The 19,111-nt window shown below is 41.8% G+C and overlaps 1 protein-coding gene across 1 annotated transcript in view; it reads right to left on the bottom strand.

Annotated features, from left to right (window-relative positions):
• The window catches only part of RIPOR2 (RHO family interacting cell polarization regulator 2), a 215,268-nt gene that overhangs the window by 74,104 nt on the left and 122,053 nt on the right, over positions 1–19,111 (bottom strand). Inside the window, exons 15-16 of the mRNA XM_063451670.1 lie at positions 11,075–11,256; positions 1,719–1,887 (exon numbers count right to left, since the gene is read on the bottom strand). Of these exons, the coding sequence (XP_063307740.1) occupies positions 1,719–1,887; positions 11,075–11,256 (351 nt within the window). The remainder of the gene's footprint in view (positions 1–1,718; positions 1,888–11,074; positions 11,257–19,111) is intronic.

Below are 19,111 nucleotides of genomic sequence, written 5' to 3'. Positions count from 1 at the left end.
TTGTCCGGGACTCAGAACTTGTGGTATTTTGGTGACGCTAGTCCCTCTGAGTCCCGATCGGTGATCCAATAAAGAATCTCTTCCTTCCTGAAGAAACCTGTGTCCATCTCTCTGTGCTTCGCTTCCGTCAGTTTCTCCGGTATCAAGTCCTTGCAGGTTTTTTGTTTGTAGAGAAAAGGCAGTGTTTACGTTACTGCCTAGGGATACCTCCAGTGGTCACTCCTCAGATGGCTACTAGAAGAGTGCTATGTGCAGCACTGATGTTCAGCACCTCTACCCTCTGCATGAAGGCGCTGAGCTTTCCCAATAGAGTTGCATTGATTCAACACATGTCTATGAGGAGATGCTGATTTGCTAGCACAGTGCCTTGCTGTGCTAGCGCATTAGCCTCCCAATGCTTTCCTATGGGAAAGAATTGGATTGGCTAAGATAGTCAATTCTGATGATATCAGCCAAGGAGACAGATTGGGAGCGGGGCCAGTGTCAACAGACCTGTGTGTCACTAGAATAAACGTAAGTTTTACACTATTAACCCCTTAAGGACCAAACTTCTGGAATAAAAGGGAATCATGACGTGTCAGACACGTCATGTGTCCTTAAGGGGTTAAAGGGGTGCAAGGGGTGGGGGCCAATCACCTAAATAATGTTTTTTTTAACACAATAGCACCAGGAATACATGTTTGTATTCCTGACCCTATTGTGTTCTTTTAAGCATGCAAAAAAATACAGCTAATTTCAAAACTCAAAACCTTCAAAATGCATTAACGTTGTGTTGGTGCCTGAGATGACCTATTAATGATACAGTTGTAAATGGCTTTTGTAGCCCATTATACTTTCCATCCAAGTAGCCTGGGATATGTATGTCTTGGTGCTGCACTAAGAATGAGTCACAGTAACTTGTGTCTGTTTTCAGACATTCCAGCAGTTTTAGTTTTGGAATGCAAGACACATGTATACTATTTATAGTACCAATTACAAACACAACTATGAATTGGAGACAGATCAGTTTCCTATTCGTAGTTATTATGGGAAGTTCAGTTTGCAAGCACTACTATAAATAGTACGGATTGCATACAATAAACACTGGTCAGAATCTGGAGTGGGCTAGTCCCATGGGGAAAGCTGAGAGCACATTAAATTTAACAAACACATCTATAAAGTACAACCAGAGATCACAAACAGAAGGAAAATGGATGGAGTATACGATTATCAGCTGATGGAAATCGTGAAGTTAAAATGGGAGGCAGGTGGATGTAGGTTTTGACATTGAAAAGGTGATGTCACTAGCTCTCTGCACTTTAACACAACACTGAAGTAATCAATCTCTGTGAAAATCATTACTCCATGCTGACTGTACCTTAACCAGCTTCTTATTATAGAAGCTCATTAAACATTGAGCTGGAAACGACAGGACTAGCAGCACAGACATGGCTTGTCACAAGACAAATACAAAATAAAATATTTCAAATGAAAATAGGAAAATGTGTAAATGTGCAATATTTAATTGGCGTATAGCAGATGCCTAAAAATAGTCACAAAATAGTCACCATGTGTCAGGTATCAACCTTTATCAGGAAGAATGATGAGATACATAGTTGATGCAAAGTATGATATACATCTTGGTATATGCGGAGGGTGCACAGAAGCAAATTAAAAGTACCATTTAATTTTTTTCTTTAAAACCCACTTAATCTATGCAATAGAATGCTCTAGCATACCTGAATAAGCTCAGAACTGTACTGTAAATGTCTAAGCAGTGCAATATCAAGACTTTCATTTCCGGTAGTGAGTGGCAAAGGGCTGCTTGCAACACTAGTACCAACTCCTGTGTCCTCTGTTAATGCTTCGCTCAGATGTCCTCGGGCCTCTGGATGTCCAGCTCTGCAACTATAACACACAAGAGTAACACAATTGTCAACCATCACCAACATCAACCACTGCTTATCCTTCCAGCGAAGGTGTGTTTTTTCTTTCTTTCTTTTTTTTTCTTTAACACATTTGGATAATTTAGTTTAGAAGGATGATCAATTTTTAGGAGTCAAATTCCAGTTGCATAGGATATGAATGTGTGAAATAAACACATACATGTGTGGTAAAATTAATAATTAATTTCAGTAGTTTTCTTTTTGCACAAGTCATTAACTGCTCATTTTCTATTGGAGAGAGTATGATAATACGTTCCAAACTGTATTTATTTATTTCTTTTATCTGCTTTCTTCGTTTAAACCGTTTAATAGATCAAAGAGCCATGGGAGTGTGTGCAATGAAAAGTGGTTAATGTAGGAAGGAGGAGGTGGATGTGCCTTCAATAACTAATGTATAGTGTGTAAACAGTCAGACATTAGAAAGGATAAACATTGAGTATTTTTTCCCACGTTCATAAAATAGTAAGTCATGTTCAGGTAAAGATCTGTATTGATATATTTTCTATTGTGTTTCTCTATTTTAAATAGTATGCCAAGCCTGAAAGTCATACTCCAGAGGGGAGTTTATAGAGTAAAAAGATGCGTGAATGCTACCAGTCTGGGTAGTTGAATATAGTTTTCATTAAAATACTTTTACCATTATTACTTAATATGTAATACAAGTAAGGGGCTGATGAAGACATATTAGAAAATTAATCAAACAATAGCTAGAAGCTCTAAATGCAATCACCATGCATATCATTACACAGTGATGGAACCTCATTTTCATTGACTTTACAAAATCTGGCCTACATTAGAATCTAGTGTTTAAAAAAAAATTCTCTCTCTCAGTATCATCTGAGCACAATAAAAAAAAAAACAAAAAAAAAAACAACAACTTTTTATTTGTGGCTAACACCTCCCTATACTCTTATAACTGGGATTAGATGGTGATTTCATTGTTAAAATAACACTGTAGTTTTAGGAATACAAACCTGTACTCCTAACGCTATGGTACCCCTGTCCCTAGTTATATACAAGACCTCCTTTTCAAATAAAGAAAAAAAGTCCCCCTCCCACTTTTCTGCGTTGGCACTGCTCACCTTTCCACCCACAACACAGCTTCCTCCAGGGGAGGGCTGGCAGCCTTAGGCCTGGGGGGCAAAACCAGTCAAGTGGCCCATTGCGCCACCAAATCAGTTCACCATCCATGCCCACCTTTTCCTGGTTTTATAACGGATATTGATGTTATGCTAAGCAGTAGCTCTTTGCCATACCCGCTCCTTCACGGCTCTGACTTTCAATGTTGTCAGAGCGCAGGCTGAGAATCTCTGAGCCTGTGCTGTGACTCACTAACTGAGCGCCGGACCACAAGGGAGAGGATATGATCTGACTGCACCTACTGCTGGTGCGCACCAGTGGACCACCAGCGAATCGTTTAAATTAAATATGCTGGTGTACTCAACTTGTGAGCTGTGTTGGCCGCCGGGCGCCACTGTTGTCATGGAACCCTGCGTGACCGCACAGCGTGCACACCCCAACAGCTGGCCCTGCTGACACACACTGATGTTACTACTTAGAAATCCCTCAATATTAATACAGACATCAGAGTAAACACCAATAAACTGTGGAAACAGAGCTGATCCCCCCCAAATTTATAAAGGTTTGCTTAGAAGATTTATTGTAAGATTAAATCATGCCTCCTCCTCTCTCTCCCCCATGCGCTGCTCTGTAGGCTGGGAGGAAGTGAAGAGTAATCACATTCTCCCAGCACAGTGCCACCTGTGGCTGCATGGGGAACAGCTGTTTAATGTAATGCTTGCAGGACGGCCAGCTGCCGCAAAACCTCTTTGTTCCCGTCTCTGCAAAGGGCTCCAGGCACTGCTTGTTGTGAGTGTGAGCCACTGTAAATTAGGGGCAGAGGGCACTTGCACTGCGGTAAAGACGGATCTGGGCAGGAGGAGAGTGCTGTGCAATCAGTGCACTCCCCTCCTGTGGGTCACCAGTAGACTGGTGCACCTGCCCAGGATCAGAGCCGGTGCAAGGATTTTTGCCGCCAGAGACAAAAGAAAAATTTGCCGCCCCCCATGTGACATCACAATGCCCCACCCATATGATCTGCCATATGAACGAACGCCAGTGCTGCACACAATGTGTGTTTACATTAAAAAGCCTGCAGGGACCGGCTATAGACACCAGAACCACTTCATTAAGCTATAGTGTCCCTTTAATGTGAGGTAAATTATAGATTAGTGTCACTAATAATATACTAGATTGCCTACTTACAACCAGATGAGGATGATGATGGGCTGCAGTTTGGCTCCACTGGTCTGGTGTAGAACAGGATCTCTGGAGGCTGTTTGCAACTGTGGTCACAAAATTCAATGTTCTGGGAGAATTGGAAGCAGCTCCATTTTTTGGGGGCCCCTTACACAGCTCAAGGTCTGGGCCCCAAGGCCTGACGGTGAGTATGCCCATAAGGCCCACTTATATGTTCCACCCACCCATGAGTTCACTCACAGGGATTGGAGTGTGTAGGGGATGTGTTATTGAAGAGGATCTAATATGTGTGCTTATGGTATGTAGTGTATAGGGATACCAGTTTGTGTAGGTGATGCAGTGTGTTTGTGTGTAGTGGAAGCAGTGTGTATTTGTGTATAAGGGATGTATTGTGTGTTTCTGGTTGTGTGTAAGGGATGCATTGTGTGAATCTGTGTTTGTATGCATAAGGGATGCAAGGTGTGTGTCTGTATGTGTGTGCATTGAGGTTAAGAGATGCATTGTGTTTCTGTGTGTATATAAGAAAAGCAGTGTGTGTTTGCATTGTGTGTTTCTGTGTATGTGTGCAAAGGATGCATTGTCTGTGTGTAAGGGTTGCATTGTGTGTGTGTGTAAGGGTTGCATTGTGTGTGTGTGTGTGTAATGGATGCACTGTGTGTTTCTGTGTGTGTGTAGGGATGCATTGTGTGTTTCTGTGTGTGTAGGGATGCATTGTGTGTGTGTATGTAGGAATGCATTGTGTGTGTGTGTGCACGTAGTGTGAAAGAGCTCCCTGTCTTGCCCCCTGTCCTATAGAGCTGTCCCTTCGAGCGCTCCTCTCCCCCACCCTCCCCTAGTGATCTCTTCTTACACTCACCCACCCAAACTGTGCTCTTCTCACCCCCCTCCTCCCTGTGTTCTTCTTAACCCCCTTGTTCTTCTTACCCCCCCTCTTCTTACTCCCCCCTCTCCCTCTTCTTACTCCCCTTTTTCTTATCTCCCCTCCTTCTTCCTCTCCCCCTCCCCTCCTTCTTCCTCTCCCCCTCCCCTCCTTCTTCCTCTCCCCCTCCCCTCTTCTTACTCCCACCCTCTCTTCTTACTCCCACCCCCTCTTCTTACTCCTCCCTCCCCCTCTTCTTACTCCTCCCCTCTTCCTCTTCTTACTCCTCCCCTCTTCCTCTTCTTACTCCTCCCCTCTTCCTCTTCTTACTCCTCCCCTCTTCTTACCCCCTCTTTTCCTCATCTCCCCTCCTTCTTCTTACTCCCCCTCCCCTTCTCTATTCTTACTCCCCCCTCCCCTTCTCTCACTCCCCCCCTCCCCTTCTCTCACTCCCCCCCTCCCCTTCTCTCACTCCCCCCCTCCCCTTCTCTCACTCCCCCCCTCCCCTTCTCTCACTCCCCCCCTCCCTTCTCTCACTCTCCCCCTCCCCTTCTCTCACTCCCCCCCTCCCCTTCTCTCACTCCCCCCCTCCCCTTCTCTCACTCCCCCCTCCCCTTCTCTCACATCCCCCCTCCCCTTCTCTCACTCCCCCCCTCCTCTCACTCCCCCCCTCCCCTTCTCTCACTCCCCCCCTCCCCTTCTCTCACTCCCCCCCTCCCCTTCTCTCACTCCCCCCTCCCCTTCTCTCACTCCCCCCCTCCCCTTCTCTCACTCCCCCCCTCCCCTTCTCTCACTCCCCCCCTCCCCTTCTCTCACTCCCCCCTCCCCTTCTCTCACTCCCCCCCTCCCCTTCTCTCACTCCCCCCCTCCCCTTCTCTCACTCCCCCCCTCCCCTTCTCTCACTCCCCCCCTCCCCTTCTCTCACTCCCCCCCTCCCCTTCTCTCACTCCCCCCTCCCCTTCTCTCACTCCCCCCTCCCCTTCTCTCACTCCCCCCCTCCCCTTCTCTCACTCCCCCCCTCCCCTTCTCTCACTCCCCCCCTCCCCTTCTCTCACTCCCCCCCTCCCCTTCTCTCACTCCCCCCCTCCCCTTCTCTCACTCCCCCCTCCCCTTCTCTCACTCCCCCCTCCCCTTCTCTCACTCCCCCCTCCCCTTCTCTCACTCCCCCCCTCCCCCCCTCCCCTTCTCTCACTCCCCCCCTCCCCTTCTCTCACTCCCCCCCTCCCCTTCTCTCACTCCCCCCCTCCCCTTCTCTCACTCCCCCCCTCCCCTTCTCTCACTCCCCCCCTCCCCTTCTCTCACTCCCCCCCTCCCCTTCTCTCACTCCCCCCTTCCCCTTCTCTCACTCCCCCCTTCCCCTTCTCTCACTCCCCCCTTCCCCTTCTCTCACTCCCCCCCTCCCCTTCTCTCACTCCCCCCCTCCCCTTCTCTCACTCCCCCCCTCCCCTTCTCTCACTCCCCCCCTCCCCTTCTCTCACTCCCCCCCTCCCCTTCTCTCACTCCCCCCCTCCCCTTCTCTCACTCCCCCCCTCCCCTTCTCTCACTCCCCCCCTCCCCTTCTCTCACTCCCCCCCTCCCCTTCTCTCACTCCCCCCTCCCCTTCTCTCACTCCCCCCTCCCCTTCTCTCTTCTTACTCCCCCCTCCCTTACTCCCCCTCCCCTTCTCTCTTCTTACTCCCCCGTCCCCTGTAGCGTGGCCGAGCTGCTCTCCGGTCCGCGGTGCCCGGCCGGAGTGATAGGAAGGTGGACACTCAGTGTGCACTTCCTGTCAGTCTGGCCGGGTACAGGAAACAATCTCCTGTTCCGCGCGGAGATTCTGTTTCCTGCAACCGGCCGAACTGACAGGAAGTGCACACAGAGTGACTGAGTGAGCACCTTCCCATCACTCCTGCCGGGCACCTCGGACCGGAGAGGAGCTCGGCCACGCTACAGGGGAGGGAAGGAGCAGCTGCAGCCGCCTGAGGCGCTTAACAGAGCGCTCAGGCGGCTGCAGCATTTAAAGGGCCGGCCCGCCGCGGCCTTAAAATGATTTGGGGCGGCCTGGGGGGCAATTGCTCCAACATTGGTCCAAAACCTGGCTTCCTCCAACATTGGTCCAATACAATGCTCCTCATAGAGGAGCATGGGGAACCTGCGGCACATGCGCGGGTAGAGCGAGCATCCAATGCTTCTCATAGGAAAGCATTGAATACAGTGTCAGTAAGAGCTACTACAGGAGTGTTAAACTTTTTAATGTAAACACTGCCCTTTCTGCAAAATGACAACTTTTTACCTTGAGGGATTAAACATACATGACTTCTGCACCCAGGCTACTTTATTAAGATGCAGTGGTCTTGGTGACTTTAGTGGTCCTTCAATGTTGTTGTGTAGAGCTCAAGAAGTCTATATTGCAAGCTTGAAGAAACACTCCAAACAGCTTACTGAAGTGCTTTGTGTGTCTGGAACCGCTCTCTTTTGTGACATTTCATGAAAGTGCAAATTCAATAGAAATCTGCACTTTTATATTTGGGGCAGAAACAGCCAGGGAGGTTTTCATTTTTCTTCCATTAGAAACGGCAAGCATGCAATGATAGCGTGCCTGACAGCTACTGGATATCACAGAGGCTTCTCAGTAAGGGATGACTTGAATAGGCTACAGTGGTTGTTTTGGATATACCCAATTTTTCTGGGATTTTTTTTTCTTTGTGGTATATCTACACCCCAACAAAACAAGTTAACTTTTTTCCCCAATGGAGAAAGCCAAAACAATTGCATATTTGAGGAGTCTCCAGTTACATTGCATGTATAGCTTGGAGGAAAGACGAGACAGGGGGGATATGATAGAAACATTTAAATACATAAAGGAAATCAACACAGTAAAGGAGGAGACTATATTTAAAAGAAGAAAAACTACCACAACAAGAGGACATAGTCTTAAATTAGAGGTACAAAGGTTTAAAAATAATATCAGGAAGTATTACTTTACTGAGAGGGTAGTGGATGCATCGAATAGCCTTCCAGCTGAAGTGGTAGAGGTTAACACAGTAAAGGAGTTTAAGCATGCGTGGGATAGGCATAAGGCTACCCTAACTATAAGATAAGGCCAGGGACTAATGAAAGTATTTAGAAAACTGGGCAGACTAGATGGTCCGAATGGTTCTTATCTGCCGTCACATTCTATGTTTCTATGTAGTTCATAGATGATGCTAACAAGTGACAGATGTGTCAATACTGAATTTGCCAAGTTCCTGATGGACCAGTTAATATATCAATAACTCTATTTCGGCAGGATTGTGTTGAAATGTGAGTGTTTAATTAAAGATATAATGCCTAATCTGATCAAGGTAAAATTGGGTCTGCAAATTTTTGGACCGGTGGCATTGTGATCTCCTCAACACCGTTCACAACATCTTGATAGAAACAGTTCATATGTTGATAAATATTGGGTATGAAATTGTAATTCCCTCATTTGTTAAATGGGTTTAATAAAGTGATTAATGAATGCAAGAGAACCAAAACAAATTTAAAAAAAAAAAAATACTCTCCCTTGCTCGTGATATTACATTTTATGCTTATTTACTTATTTTTATTTTGGTAGTAGGGATACTAGTTTCCTTAGATATACGTGGAAATGAAAAGATAAACATGTGGTAAAAGTACATAAACTCAATGGCTAATGGGCATATTTATTTAAAAATGGAGGGAAAAAAAAAGGCCATTCGTTAGCAAACATGAAGTAATTGTTTGACAAAATAGTACACACATAAAAAGAATGCATACTATCTACACATTGTTGTAAATGCTGCAATCAATCTCAAAGAGCAGAGCATTTTGCAGTAAACTAATGTGTTCTTATGTACTTTATGGGCTGTGTTATATGTATGGGGTAAACATAGGTCTGTGAAATGGCACTAAGTTATATATACATTTATTAATATTTGTATAGTATGATGTGACTGACATGGAATTGAAAACCGTGAGAAAATTACACAGCGTGTTTTCCCTCCATAGTAAGATTTGCATAACTTTATATATGAAATAATGCTTACTAATTGCTGAAAGTCGTTACAGACCATGTTTTAAAAGCTTATTTATTTTAAAAGATTTTGAATTATGCCATTTCCTATAGTCAACTTTTTAAAATGTAAGTTCTTATAAATGTATTTTAAGGTCTAATGAAACTTTTGAACTAGCATTAATTGTGTGTACATTTTTTATTTCAATTATGAAAAGCTTTGGGATTATAAATAGTGAAGCTTTTTATGAAGTATGTCTCAATATTTCTATTAATATTGTGATTGCCAACTCCTCTTAGACCCTTCTTTTTTCTCTCTCCTATATACCTCATGGACTAATTAAATATGTGAGAATAATTAATTAAAACAAACGAACCGGAAATGAGGTATCGCTAAAATGCTGAGAGGAACAGTACGGGTAATGTAGTAAAGGTCAACTACCAGCTAGTGACGTGACGGAACAGAACCTGACGCCACTTCCGGTTTCACGAACAATGGGGAAATGATCGTTCTCATTATGAGGAACCCGAACAACAGCTGGAGAGAGGTCTCTCCGGATTGGTTGAGCACGAAGAAAGGAGGAGTCTCCTCAGCATTCAAATTGGAACCGGGAAACTTGGAGATCAACACCAATTGAAAAAGCCCTTACCGGCGAAACTCGTCTTGGACACAAAGAAGGACTAAAAGAAGGACTCATTGCCTATTTATACTTGTATATTTAAGCTGATTTTATTTACTATTTTGTTTTATTTGCAATAAATCATAGTTCTTAATTTAAAGTACCCTTTTTACCTTCATCTTGAACTTACTACTCCGGTTCCAAGGGAAGTGTCACCCTAGGAATTTGACACCAAGTGGAAATTTTGGAGCCAGTTATCTAACAGGCTCCAAATAAGGTGAGCAGGCAATTTTATATAAAATATACACTGATTTGTTGAAATAGCCACACCTAGATTGTTTCTTTTTCTGCTTGGAGAAAATACTATGTTTTATACAGAAGAAGGTATCCTGGTGCCACCTAAAAGGTTCAGACTCTCCTCTTGTTTAGAGCCGCTATCGAAAAAGGTTCTAAAAAATTGGATTTTTTCTATATACTTTAAAATCCCCCATATATACCAAGGGGAAGTGTATATTTAAAGCACTGCACTTTTGGACTCTGTGCGCTGGGTGGTGGGGTTGATCACCTAAACACTGAGTTCGCCTTTTTTCTATATTTTTTCTTTTAGTGGATCTTTTGGGAGATCCATTAAGTGTGTAAGAGCTGCTGGTATCACAATTAAAACTGCCATTATCTCTGTTAAGCGCCTTATATACACTGTTCTGTTTTTTGTTCTCATGTCTTATAAGAAAAATTAAAGTTTAACAGGGTTATTTACCAAAGAGAATTAAAAAAACAAAAACAAAAAACAAAAACAACTGGCATGAAGGGAATATTATGGTCATATTTTTTGCTTCTTATAAAATGATAGAAGAAATAAAAAAAAGTGAATAAATCCAGGACCCACCTCAAAACTACAGCAAAAACCCAAGTATCCCTCCATGTAAATAAATATACAAATTACAAATAATTAATTACGTGGATACATTTTGTTTACCATTCTATATTTTTTGTGAACTTGGAACAAATACATAAATGGACAATTTACCCACTGCCCTAGTTGGAATTTCTCAGCTCATTAATGTATGGAACTCTTAACTTTAGATTGTAATTCTGCTCCTCGATCTCAACAGGGCTCAGATATTGATACAAACGTTCCAGCTGAACAGGTCCATTGTGATTATTTATAACACAAAAGCACAGTGCTAACACAAATCTGGTCTTAGCTGTGATTACATCCTCCTAAATTGATGAAATGTATTCTGAGAACAACACTATTTTTAAAACACATGACCATATTAATTACCGGTACATAGATTGAGAATCAATGGCTTACGGCAGCAACCTTTTTTCACAGCTTGAATGACAGGAACCTGACTCAGTATACATATCTACTTGTATATTGGTATATACATTTGCATTCACCATGAAACCTTACCTGGGCTTTTCCACGTCAGTATCTGAAAATACACAATCTGCGCCTCCACCATTACAAACCATGCCATCATCCACATCCTCCTCATCAAAGTCAGATGTGTTCAGGAAGTCAAAGCTTTCTAGAGCACTTTCAACAGTTAGACTTATACTGGAAGACCTGCTTCGATTTACAGTTGTTTTGCACTGGAAAAAGTAGAAGGCACTTATGAAGACCAATGATATTCATCAGGAAAGAGAAACATAACATGGTCATGCAAACCTATGTAGTGCATTTAAGCTGCTCTGTGCAATTTCTAGGTTTTAGACCATTTTGAATTATCCTGCCTTTTACTGGTCTTATCTGGTGCAAAATTAACTACTGTATAAATATATGCACCATGGAAACATTTTATATGTAACTATAGTTTTAGCTTTGATGCTTGTACAATAGAATGGCAATTTTTACAAGCAGACATATCCGTAACCACAGTCTTTCATCGGCAGGTTAAATTGTTTTCCCTCACATTTGCCCTATTTTTCCCCACTTTCGAGCATTCTGTTAACAGGATTGCTTCTCTACATATTTTAACCCCTTAAGGACACATGACATGTCATGATTCCCATTTATTACAGAAGTTTGGTCCTTAAGGGGTTAAAGACGTGACCAAATACCAAATGGCTCTTCACCTGCACTACTCCATCTTCATCCAAAGTTGTTGCTAATTCCACCGTCTCCATAAAGACTGTACATAAAACCAAAGGGTTCTGAAGTAGTCCCTGGAATTAGTAATGTGCCTTTGGAATGGGAAACTATAGTTTGTGTCCGGTAGTAAACTAGCTGTAGTTGGGTCCATAGAACTATGACTGAAGTATCACCATATCGTTTTTAAAAAGAACCTTCTACTGAACCCCCTACTTGGAACACTGGTCCACCCGGATCAGGTCGGCTTCGTACCATCTCGGCAACTGTACGAAAACACCAGGAGGGGAGCGGATGTCATTTGGTGGACGGTGAGGACTCGGACGCCTTCTCTGATTCTATACTTGGACGCGGGGAAGGCGTTCAATAGGGTCCAGTGGCACTACCTCTTCTCGATTTTGGGGCATCTACAAATGCCTGAAACATTCCTGAGAGGCATTAAAGCCCTGTACACAGAACCGCGGGCGCAAACCGCTGTACCAGGAACAGCTTCGACCCCATTCAGGCCCGCTAATGGCACCAGACAGGGATGCCCTCTTTCCCCCCTGCTGTTCGTCCTATCACTAGAACCACTCCTGCAAAGGATAAGGGAGGATGGGAACATAACAGGCATACGAGCGGGAGGGGAGGAATACAAAGTCTCTGCGTATGCAGACGATGTCATGGTCACACTTACTGACCCCCTGAGATCCCTACCCCACCTACTCTCCCTGCTAACGGAATATGGACGCGTCTCAGGCTACAAAATTAACTTAGAAAAATCGGTGGCCACGCCATTGGAAATGGCCAGGGTGGAGATTGGTAACATAAAAACCAACCACTCACTCAAATTCACAAGAACTGACATTAAATATCTAGGTATCAGACTCACTGCAGACCCAGGGAAACTGTATGAAGCAAATTACACACCCACTATGCAAGCACTCTGCCGGGATCTAGAAAAATGGCAAGAAAAAAACAATCTCATGGATAGGGAGACTGCATGCAATAAAAATGACGTTGCTACCCCGCCTACTGTTCCTGTTCCAGGCCCTACCGATCAAAGTTACCAAACAAGACCTAACGACACTACAAAGACAGATAGATAACTTTATATGGGCACAAAGACGACACAGAATAGCTAGACAAGTACTTAACCGACCGAAAACAAGGGGAGGACTGGGTCTCCCAAACCTGTATCAGTACTACTTGGCGGCTCAGTTAGCCCAAATAGTAGCTTGGCAAAGCTAATGAGCACGGATCTGCCACAATTCTGGATATGGGTCCCCAAACACGACAGACCATCCCTACTTGCCCGGCGATCCTAAATTCCATACGTATATGGGACAGGACAGCCACCAAATATGCACTTAAACACACACCCTCACCACTGACTCCGTACCTGAGAAAGCGTTTGAACCCGGGCTGAGCGCACAAGACTTTCGGGGCATAGAAAGTACGGGGATAGAGATATGGCCACATGTATGATGGGGAATCCTTCAGAACGTTTGATAATCTGAAAACCTTAGCACCCCTAACTACGAAAGACTTATTTCGATATATACAACTGCGAGACTTCGCCAAAAACCCCGAGGTTAGAAAAGCAGCTCACACCCCCATGACGTTCTACAAACAGCTATGTAATGCCGAAACCGTTCAAAAGGGCTTAATAACAGCCATATACGCACAACTCAGCGACCCTGACAAAGACGCTAAAGACCCACGATACATTGGACAGTGGGAGACGGACCTGGGAGGGTTACTAGAAGGAGAGGACTGGGTAGACATATGGGAAGCGACAGCTAAGACATCGATAGGTGTATTGCACCAGGAACAATCCTACAAAATGCTCATGAGATGGTATACCACACCGGTGCAATTGCACAGAATGGGGAAAACCACGACAGGCACATGTTGGAAGGGTTGCGGTTGTAAAGGCACCTTCGTGCACATGTGGTGGGAATGCCCAGAAATAAACAAATATTGGAAGCGCATACAGACACTACTGACCGACGTACTGGTGAGACACATAGATTTAGACCCATGGTCGGTCCTGTTGTCCAAACCCATAGACAGCCTCCCCAGGAAAGAACAACAATAAAATCACACTGACGGCCAGAAGGGCTCTAGCCCAGGCGTGGCTGAAGCCCACGATACCCACAGATAACGACGTAATAGTAAAGATCAAAGATACATATTTGATGGACAAACTCACAGCCCAAACTAGAAACACAGAAAAATCATTCCATAAAATTTGGCAACCATGGGAAGACTATGCTGACGAATAAACCCCCACGAACTAGACAAAGACAGAGCTCGAGAAAGGGCCTAGATCCGCCGCGCGCCCTGACGAAAAGCCTCCCCCTCCCCCCCCCCCCCCCCGATCTGCATTTTGTAGTCCTATGGTTTAATGTATTTAATTGTATTATGTTCTTTTTATTTTATGAGTGGGCACGACATGCCCTCCAAAGTTAAAAAAAGCGACACAGAGCGGCAAACCACAAATGTCATATAATCTGAAAAACCAATTATCTATTGTAACATACAATGTCAAATTATTGGTAATCGGCCCCTACAATCGGAATACAAAGTTTTATTCCTTACATTTGCCCCAAGCTATGCCAACAATTTTGTTGCAGATTGGGAGTCCTGTTGTATATGGACTAAAACCCTTTTGGTGCAAAACTGGTGTTCTGGAGAAGGTATATAGATGATATCTTGTTTATTTGGGATGGAAACCATGTTCCTTAGGAAGATTTTTTTAGACACATAAAATGAAATAACTATGGTCAATTTACAGTTCATATGGATAGGTTTCCCAGAAGGTCATTGTTGGTGCAAAACCTTTTTAAGCCCACAGATGGCAACTCAAAAATTCAGTATAACTATTTCCATCACCCTAAATCCAAGTACCTTGTTGATGACTAAATAAACAGAAAAAAATCTAAACTAAACAATAAACTAAATAAACCAGATGTGATTGAAAGTAGATTTATACAAAGAAGAGATATTCTAGAAAGAAGGTTTTAAAAGAAAATTTACCAAAAAAGTTATCGCAATTTTTAATAAAGCTTGAAATTTGAAATTATCTTTATCTTACCTGCATGGAAAAAATGGAGTATAATTGGCTTTGTAAACCAATAGGTTTTTTAGGTGTGGAAAATGTTCAATATTCACTTTTCAAAAAACCCCAAAACACAACCCTCCCCCCAATTTTACAAGTACTATAACTAATAATAGATTGAATATTGAACATTTTATAAATTGCGATGGTAAGATATATAGCAAGATGCAATATGTGGGGTGAACTATACAGAAATTACATGAATGTAGTGGGAGCATCGTTATGGCACCAGGAAGAAGAATGAAAAACATACTGTCCCCAAACACTATAATGTATTTAGTTTTAAAGATTTTATATGCATCTTTATTAATAAGATATAGCCAGAATAGAGATGGGGGTACATAATTCAAAGATTGTCCCTACTGGAGACAAAATGGATTTAGAAATTAAAGTCATTGACACCTTTTGGTCCAAATGTAGATTTGGACATAGCCACTTTTGTAAACTAGGATATACTTTTATATGTGGATCATATAGTTAGATTTACATTTTTTTTTTATAACTTTCACTTTTTTCCCCCTTTTAAATATATTGTGTATATAAATATTATATAGACTATAATAAATAATTGTAAAATAAATCGTGACAGTATCAAATCATTATTACCAACTTAAGAATATGTTTAAATTTTTAAGTTTTTTGAACAAATGCTCAAGCTGGTAATAATGATTTTGTAATGTTATAATTTAATTTACCATTATTTTGTATATTCTAGATTTCATTTTAGATAATTAAGTGCAATTTCAAGAATAGCATAGAATGACAGGAAGGCAATTAGTTGATCGGCCATTAGTTTGATTAGATTATCCCTCACAGGTCAGGAACTTATATAATTTATGTACATTTTTATGTATGAGAATCAACCTCTTCCAAACATGCATATATATTTTTGCATGTTTTTGCCTTGATTTTTATAATTTACTATATATCTTTTTAGTTCTCCTTTTTTCCTATATATTTTCAAGCTACCACACCAAAGCGGTCATGCATACACTTAATATCTAATTTTTTTTGTATCTGTACAAAATTTGATGGACTTTATGTGCGGATTTAAAACTTGGGAAGGTGGTTTTACGATGCGCTCACATGGTTGTAGGATAAAGTCGATTTTGGCCCGTTCAGGGGCAAGGAAGAATGGAGCCAGAGCCAAACCTTGGGGAATGCAGCACCTCACCCCGCCCCCTCTCGTTCGGTTCACCCTCACACTCACTCACAAAGCTGGCACTGATCAGGGGCAGAAAAATAAGCCAATCTCCCATCACAGAATAGGATTTCACCCTCCCTGGCCCAAGGTAAGCTTTAGGGATGGGAGAATAAACTAATGTTTTTCTTTGGCCCCCTATGCCCTACTATAATGTGCGGTGTATGTAGGCGAGTATAACCCCCAAAATCATTTACATGGATGTTAATTGAGGTAGGCGAGGAGGTTACTTACCAAATGAATGTGGGATGTGAATTGAGAAGAGACGGCAAAATTGCAGGTAAATGATGTGTTATAGTTTTGGATGTTGGTGTAATTGCAAGGCAGTGTAGGGGTCTAGTTTTGGAAGGGAAGTTGTTAATTAGCAGGGGAATGTGTATTCAGTATATTTATTTCCAGGGAACTGCATGTATGTAAACTGCGGAAGAAAGGTCAATTGGCATGCTAATGTTTGGATGGGAATATTAGGAGCAAAGGGGTAACCGTCACGGTGTATGGAGAGGTTAATGAAGGTAAACAGAACAGTGAATATGTAAACATGATGGGAGTTTTAATACAGAGCATAAACTGCACATTTTATTTTTTATCTGCTATAATATTTAGCTGTAGCCGTGGCAGGATAATAGGAGATATAAAGGAGTAAGCAATGGCAGGATAGTGAAAGTTGTGACAAGAATTTTAGAGTTAAAGTAGTAACTGCCAACCCAACAATTCCAAGCCGTAAACTACTCTACTTTTAACCATTCACAAAAATATAAAGATCATAGTAGCATAATTTTACTTAACAGTGGAATCTCATTCCAGTGCAGGTCAGTGTTTCATAACATCAAAAGTCACAATTAAGGTTGGGCAGTCAATATTAGCTACTATGCATCCAGTAATGATCCGTGCCGGGTGACTGGCAAAACAAAGCATGGGAAAAGCTGCAACATTTTCTTAAAAAATGCATTAGTATATTTGATATGAGCAGTTTGGACAGCTCTGTTGTGATTTACTATATGTGAAACACCTTTTTTAGGAGAAAGGATCGCACCACCTTTCTGGAAGTAAAATTTATTAAGACCTCAAATCACCCCTCTTTTCAGAACGTTTGAGTTCACACTGACAGTCACTAGAGGTGCTTCTGCCCCAATAGCAAAATTTAACTCTGCTATTTCAATCAGATGGTCTCAGTTTCTATATGGGGAAACATTGGATTGGCATCTATACTGATTATCTCAATTAAAGAGGTGGAGCGCCTCCATGAAGACTAGCACATGGAGGTGGTGAATGGCAAGTAAAATAGTTTGTATCCCCAACCCTATAGTGTTCCTTTAAATCACTTGTGCTTCGGTTTATGCAGCCCTAACCACACTGAATCACAAAGCCTACATGTAAAATGATTTCATTTTCCGACAGATCTTACAGCACAGTGTATTTACTTTAAAGTCCTATTAACAGAGGCTTCAGAATGCTCTACAAGGCTATTAACATTATAAACATTAGATCTTTACAAGAAATGTGTATGGCGATTTTGTAGGTCACGTGTAGGGAAGGTGTGTCTAGGGCTGCATAAACCAAGTGGCAGAGAATTGAGCAGTGAGACTGCATGGGGCATGATCTATACACCAAAACTGCTTTGTTAAGCTAAAGTAGTTTGGGTGACTTCAGTGTCCTTTTAAACTGTCTAAACAGAATACATTGTACTTGTTTTACTAAACCTACTCAATTATGTAAATGTCTATCAGTAAGTTACGAAGTCACATACATTTTCCTACCGCTCGACAACACCCTCTGGAATACAATTTTCCACTTTGATTTACTGTGGTATATGTTTTACGTTGTTTTCCCCCCTGTTTTGTTGACTTTTGTTTATTACTACTGCAGCCATCATCCATTTTAATCAATTACAAGAAATACTATTCTTAAGCTAAAGGAAAACTCCATGCACTATTATTACTACAGTCTGACGTAGTGGTTAAGATGTTTGGACCATACCTTTACCAATCAATGCAGCACGTGTACATAATAAACTATGTGGCTTAATATGATACTTTCTCATAGTTCCAACCCTAAAACATACTCTTCTCTGTATCCAGAGTGTGAAGCCAGATGTGACAGCCAAGTAACAGGATACAGGGCAATATCATATTCAGGATGCTTAAAACACCTAGGTTTGTAGACCTTCACTTCCACTGTGCATGCTGGAAGAACAACCCAACTCTTCTTATATCACAAGACTTAATTTGTATAGAAATCCATTTCACATGGGGCTGTATGAGCGTTAACATGGTGCAAATTAAATTTAACCAGTTTTGGGCTCATGTCCAAGAAGCAAAGTTAAGCAGCTCACAGAGTTGAGTAGAGCCAAACGGCATAGTTGGTGTAAGTAAGACCACTTCATTAAAAAATCCAAACTCTCACACACACTACATAAACAAACATACATAGAATTTTGTTGTTTAGTGGTTTACCATGGTATAACAAGCGGGTTCCTAAATCAGTTTACAAATAATAAATACACAAATAAAGTGTAAATACTCCAGGTAAAATAAAACCCACAAGAGATTTGAAAATGAAGATGGATTAAAATGCTTTTATTAATGCAAAACATTAGATGAACATGAAAGTGAGAAAATGGTAGACATGGGTATGCTTAACTTGACCTTGAGAAACGCAAAACACCAGACTGACAAAACAAGCCCACCAAACTGAAAAACAGCGAGGTGTGGGAGTGCATTGAGAAATATACATTGGATGCCCTGCAGCCCTAAATCACTATATTAAACAACTCTGAGGGTGTTTTCTCCCTTGTACACCACAATTTGTGTCATAATAGTGTAAACAATGTGAATAAATACATTTTAAAAAAAAGCAAACTTCAACAGTGAAAAATGTAAGGAAACAATGTTTCTCATTTATATATATATAAAAAAAATCACCTGTATTGGTGTTTCATTGGCTTGTAAAAATATAAATATTACATTTGTTTTGTTTAAAAAAAAAAAAAAATTAAAAAATAATTTTCGTTAAAAAAAAAAAAAAAAAGAAAAAAGTTCATATTCTTTAGGGAATT

The sequence above is a fragment of the Pelobates fuscus genome, chromosome 4, assembly GCF_036172605.1.
Source record: "Pelobates fuscus isolate aPelFus1 chromosome 4, aPelFus1.pri, whole genome shotgun sequence".
Taxonomy (NCBI): Eukaryota; Metazoa; Chordata; class Amphibia; order Anura; family Pelobatidae; genus Pelobates; species Pelobates fuscus.
The sequence above is the reverse complement of the archived record's forward strand: the minus strand, read 5'-3'. Positions and strand labels throughout refer to the sequence as shown.